At 48.0% G+C, this 6,000-nt stretch overlaps 1 protein-coding gene across 1 annotated transcript in view; it reads right to left on the bottom strand.

The window, feature by feature from the left end:
• The window catches only part of Samm50 (SAMM50 sorting and assembly machinery component), a 24,626-nt gene extending 21,944 nt beyond the window's left edge, over window positions 1-2,682 (bottom strand). The window contains exon 1 of the mRNA XM_028788727.1: window positions 2,542-2,682. Coding sequence (XP_028644560.1) covers window positions 2,542-2,562 — 21 coding nt within the window. The 5' untranslated portion in view covers window positions 2,563-2,682. The remainder of the gene's footprint in view (window positions 1-2,541) is intronic.
• Window positions 2,683-6,000: the final 3,318 nt, after the last annotated feature.

The following is a 6,000-nucleotide window of genomic DNA, read 5'->3' as shown; positions in this document are numbered from 1 at the left end:
GAGAGAGAGAGAGAGAGAGAGAGAGAGAGAGAGAGAACGAGAACCCATGTGTGCAGGGTGCAGGGTCTCACATACCATGTACCCAGGGATGGTTTCATACTCACTAAATAGCCAAGAACAGTCTTGAAATTCTGATCCTGCTTCCAACCCCCCAACTTTTTGGGATTACAGCTACCATGCTTGGGTCCAAAGGGACATCTCTTAAATGTTAGAAATTTGTGACTTCAGATGGTTTCTTTTCTTCTTTTTGTACTCAATTCCTATTCATGAGATACTGATTAAATGTAATTCTCTTTTGCTCTTTTACTTAGTGAGGGGGAAAGAAATAAATGCCTGGCACTCAGGCTGGCATTGGTTACATGCCAATATGGGCACTTACCATGGATGACAAATTATACATTAATTTGTGTTGCTATTTATTGGTTTTCTGCTGTTAATATTTTTAAAACTAAAACACTATATTAACTTCTTCTAAGTATGACATTAGGCAAAGGAGGAACGTGCATGTGGATCCAGTCTTAACCCAACAGTTGGCAAATACGCCTTGTATGAGCAAAGTTTGCATTCCATTATTCTAAAAGATTCCGATGGTTCCTGACACGGCAAAGCATGAAAAAAAGTTCATTAGAGACCACCAAGCCCCACGATCTGGAGGGCAGATGTTATTGTGGTTCACACTTCTGCCATAGCTCGGTATCCTCCAGGAACTGTTTACTACTGGAGATTCACTCACCACATACTGTTTGTTTACAGACAGAGCCTCGCTATATGGTCTTGGCTGGCTTAAAATTCACTGAGTAGACAGAGCTGGGCTTGAACTCAAGACAGATCCAACTGCGCGTGCCTCCTGAGTGCTGAGATTAAGGGTGTGTAGCACCATGCCTAGCTACTGGATCTGTAAACTCAGTTACTCAAAGGTAGGAAGGATTCCAAATTCAAGGCCAGCCTGGACTATAGACTGAGCTCAAGGCTGGCCTTGACAGCCTAGTGAAGGAAAGCATTTAAAGATATCTATGGATATAGCTCACCGAGTGCTTGCCCAGAGGGTAAGTGTGTTGCTAGGGAGGAGCTTGCCTAATAGGTTTCTGCAGTATTCAGGAAGGTACTGGAAAAGTAATTAAACCTGAGTTCTAAGAGATGTGACTATTTTTCTAGGTAAAGATGGGTGTGGCCATGAGCAATTGGATTGGGAATGAACCCAGGGCAACAGGACAGTTTGAAGAGTGTGTCTCTAGTGCAGTGGTGTGGGAAAGAGCCCTGTGAGAGATGCCTGTGCTAAGTGCTACTGCAAGTTAAGGGACACTACCAAAAAATGTGTCACAGGGCAAGTGATGGTGTCCACTCTGTGTGGTGCTGGCTCCAGGACGCCATGGGTCTTGATTTTAGGGCATTCAGAGGATCTGTAACATTCTCTGGCTTTGGGGGAACAATTTAAAAAAGGAAAGTTTGGCAGGAAGTATCCAACTACTTATTCAGTAACAGACATTGGCTGTTGATTGGAACTAAGGTACTACACTGCCCCTCCCCTTACACTGGAGTGGGTTATGAAGGAGTTCTGTGTCCCTAAGCAGTAACTAACTTGTTCATCAGACCATAGGAGACATGGGGAAGAGAACTGCAAAAACCTCAAAAAAGCCACAATCAAGGATTCAAAGACAGTAACTGAGCCAAGGATACGGACACATGCTTGTAATTCCAGCCCTCAGAAGCTTAGACAAGACTACTAATATGAGGCCAGCCTGGGCTACAAAGGCAGAGACAGGGGAGGAGTAGATGCTGAGACAGGACAAGTTTCTTTTATGGTTTGCTTTGCCCATGGATGGGAAGGAAGGTCATTCTGTTGTATAGAACAAGATGCTGCCCAATTCCAGGTGGCAAATAAAAGCCAATTCAAAAGTGATGACAGCTCAGCAGGTACAGGAGCTTGTCCCTAGGACCTAATCACCAGAGTTCGATTGTCTCCAGACTCCACATAGGAGAAGAAGAACGCTCATTCCAACTGTTGTCTTCTGACCTCTACATGGCCACACATATGTGCGCGCGCGCGCGCACACACACACACACACACACACACACAATTTTTAAAGCAATAGCACTGGGCTCAGCAAGTAAGAGCACCTGCTGCTCTTGCAGAGGACCAGAGTGGTTCCTGACACCTACAAGGAGGCTCATAACCCTCCGGAACTACAATTTCAGGGGATCCATTGCCCCCTTCTGGCCTCCACAGGCTCTGCACACAAAGTGCACATACACACATGCGAACACTCATGCACCTAATAGTAACTGGAAACTGTAAAACAAGACTGCAAAACAACTTGTTGTGTCTTGTGTTCTGACAGACCCTTCTTCCATGCCGTGGTCCTATCGAGGCCGGTGCTGTAAGGTCACTCGGGAAAATTCCGCGGAATGACCTTGTGCAAGTCACCACCGCCCTCCCGACCGCGACAGCCTCGGGCCCAAAGCAGCTCCCACACCCTCGCTGCCGCCCTTGCCCCAGGCGCAGGCGCGCGCGTCCCGCCCAGCCGCCGCGGGGCCTCTCACCCGGGCGTGCACAGTCCCCATGGCTCCCTCTCCGGCTGCTGCCCCGCGGAGGTGCCCGCGCCCACCCCAGCTCAGCTACAAACACAGACGCGCGGCTACAGGTCACGGAAGCTGCGTGCTGAGCGCCGCCATGTTGTACCGCCTAGGGCCCGCCCCCTGACTCTAGGGCCTCCGCTCATTGGTCCGTATGAGACAGTGACCCGGATGTTCACAAGAACGCCGGGAAGCCCAGTGCGAGCGTAGAGCGTGCAGGGACTCCCAGAAAGCTGCGGGTATTGGCAGAGCTGGTCTGTGGAAAGGCAATGGAGCTGAGCCCCTTGTTCCATGGCGGCTTACCCTGGTCTAGTCCTTGGAGCCTCAGTTCCACTTCTAAAGTGTGACCGACCAGAAGGGCGTAGGGAAGAGAGAGTGTGTGCTCCTGGAACCGAGCATGGAGCCTGGCTAGGTTCAATACCGTAACACCTTCCTACGGATCCAGTAAAAAGGGTGTGTGTGTGTGTGTCTCCAAAGGGTCTATGCGGGGGGTGTGTGTGAGTGTGTGTGTGTGTGTTCGAGCTTGGCTAGGTTCAATACCGTAACACCTTCCTACGGATCCAGTAAAAAGGGTGTGTGTGTGTGTGTGTGTGTGTGTGTCTCCAAAGGGTCTATGCGGGGGTGTGTGTGTGAGTGTGTGTGTGTGTTCGAGCTTGGCTAGGTTCAATACCGTAACACCTTCCTACGGATCCAGTAAAAAGGGTGTGTGTGTGTGTGTGTGTGTGTGTGTCTCCAAAGGGTCTATGCGGGGTGTGTGTGTGTGTGTGTGTGTGTGTTCGAGGCTGTTTTTTCTGTGTAGGCCTGAGTGTCCTGTAACTTGCTCTGTAGATCGGCTAGCCTCGAACTCAGAGCTCCACCTGCCTCTGGCCCCCAAGTGTTGAGATTAAAGGCGCATGAACCACCACTACCTACCCAGATTCATATTTTTAAAAAGATGAATGGAGCTCTCTTGTGTGTTCGGGGTTCAGGTGAGGGCAGTTACATAAATAAATCAGACAGCTGTGCGTTTGTGTTTTGGTAGCAGAAACAGCTACTGTGCCTCAAAAGAACAATGTAGTAAAAGCCATTTGTAACTCTGAACTGCAGTTTACTGGAGATAGAGTGAGATACCTGTCTTCTGACTTGCAACCTGACACCGCTGCCCTGGATGGCTAAAGCTTAGCTCCTTTTTCCATCCTCTCCCTCCAGGAGACTCCTGCACCTTTTTCTCTTTAAGCAGCATCTTCTGGCATCCACACTTTCAAAGTCCATGTTCTTCCTGCATGGAAAGCAGCAGAAACCTTCAAGCAGCCTATCAGCCAGCTCTGTCCCTGTCACTGCCTCCCTGCCGTAGCCTATCCATCTGGATTCTCAGTACCGCATCGGCATTGCAAAGATGGGGCCCATATTCTCGTGAATCCAAGCCTGGTGCCATGCAGGGACTCATAAGTAATTGCTATGTTCCCTATCCTAACCCAAACTAGGGTACCCAAGGGCAGTACTTAGCTACTTTCCTTCCCAAAGTCAGACTCAAAACAGAGGGCTGCATGTGGGCAGCTGCCTGGTCTACATAGTGTTCCAGGACAGCCAGGGCTACATAGAGAGACCCTGTCTCAAGCAAACAAAAAGCCCTAAGGACCCAGAGTCATTCATAACTCACAATGTCTGTTTATACCAGTGGCCAGGAATAGGACCACTGTCACAATTTCTGAGACAAATTTGAAGCAAGCTTTATTAATGGCCAGGACAATGGACTCTAGCTAGGTCCATACCCAGAATTCCCAGACTATGACACCAAAATGCTTACAAAGGCAAAGCCCACAAGGTTATGTACTTTCAGTCTTCATCCACTGAAGGCAAGCATACATCCTGACATACTTCCTGCCTATATACATACCTCTCACCTATATGTGATCAAAACATCCTGTGCAGTTGGGGCTACCAAGCTTGTTTGCAGAAGTTATCTTACACGGACAACAGCCTCCAGCATTCCAGGAAGTTATCTGTCCTGGGGCAAGTGGGGCTTACAGGTTAGAGGTTTTTCTTTTTTTTTTTTTTTTAAGATTTATTTATTATATATGAATACACTGTAGCTGTCTTCAGACACACCAGAAGAGGGCATCAGATCCCATTACAGATGGTTGTGAGCCACCATGTGGTTGCTGGGATTTGAACTCAGGACCTCTGGAAGTGCAGTCAGTGCTCTTAACCACTGAGCCATCTCTCCAGCCCCTTTTTTTTTTAATAGTTCTCTCTCTCTCTCTCTCTCCTCTCTCTGTATTTATTTATTTATTTATTTATTTATTTATTTATGTGAGTACAGTGTCGCTGTCTTCAGACACACCAGAAGAGGGCATCAGATCCCATTACAGATGGTTGTGAGCCACCATGTAGTTGCTGGAAATTGAACTCAGAACCTCTGGAAGAGCAGTCAGTGCTCTTAACCGCTGAGCCATCTCTCCAGCCCTAAATAGGTCTCTTGACCACAGTAATTTAAACCTAAAACATAACTTTAGCCCTTGCATGTTCTCTCTTTGTTAGATTATTAAAAAGCAGCTGTAGAGGGAGAGAAGACAGAAAGAACCTTGGTCTGACCTTAGGTAGGATCGTGTTTATTAACAATGAGGGGGCATAAGCCGGGCAGTGGTGGCGCACACCTTTAATCCCAGCACTTGGGAGGCAGAGGCAGGTGGATTTCTGAGTTCGAGAGTTCGAGGCTAGCCTGGTCTACAGAGTGAGTTCCAGGACAGCCAGGACTACACAGAGAAACCCTGTCTCGAAAAACCAAAAAAAAAAAAAAAAAAAAAAAAAAAAAAAATGAGGGGGCATTTTGTCACCCACATGTACAAGTGGCCAAATGGCTACAGGCGAAAAAGTCCCTTACAGAGATAGAAATGACTTCCTAGTCCACAAGAGGAAGCTGGGAAGTGTAATCATTCATCAGAAAACTATCCCTGCCCTTCCCCCTTGTTGGCATTACACTGGGGACAATTGAAGCCTTGAACACTCTGTCCACAATCCAAGCATTTGTTCAGGATAGCCCTCTGTGTTTGATGCCCTTCCTAGATGTGCCACCCGAGTGCTCCTGTAGTCTTTGAGGCTACACTGGCCTCACCTGTGGCCGGGGAGAGTCACATGCATACCCAGCCCTTTGTCACAGTTACTTGCTCCAGATTTTCCCTCCATGTGTTCTGGAGACCACACTATTGTCCTTTTCCAGTGGTTCCTAAAAATGTACATTCCAGGCTGGTGTGGAGGTGTGTGAACATGACATTGGAAAGGCTGCGGCAGGAGAATGGAAAAATTCAAGTGAGTCTGAGCTACATAGTTCCAGACCAGCCTGGGCTATATAGCACCAACCCAGTCATGTATTTCACAGTGTGGAGGACATCCAGCCTGCAGGCCTACAAGGGAGGACACAAACTTACAGAGGAGGCTGTCCCACAG

Source organism: Grammomys surdaster, unplaced genomic scaffold (genome assembly GCF_004785775.1).
Source record: "Grammomys surdaster isolate TR1022 unplaced genomic scaffold, NIH_TR_1.0 125767, whole genome shotgun sequence".
Taxonomy (NCBI): Eukaryota; Metazoa; Chordata; class Mammalia; order Rodentia; family Muridae; genus Grammomys; species Grammomys surdaster.
The sequence above is the reverse complement of the archived record's forward strand: the minus strand, read 5'-3'. Positions and strand labels throughout refer to the sequence as shown.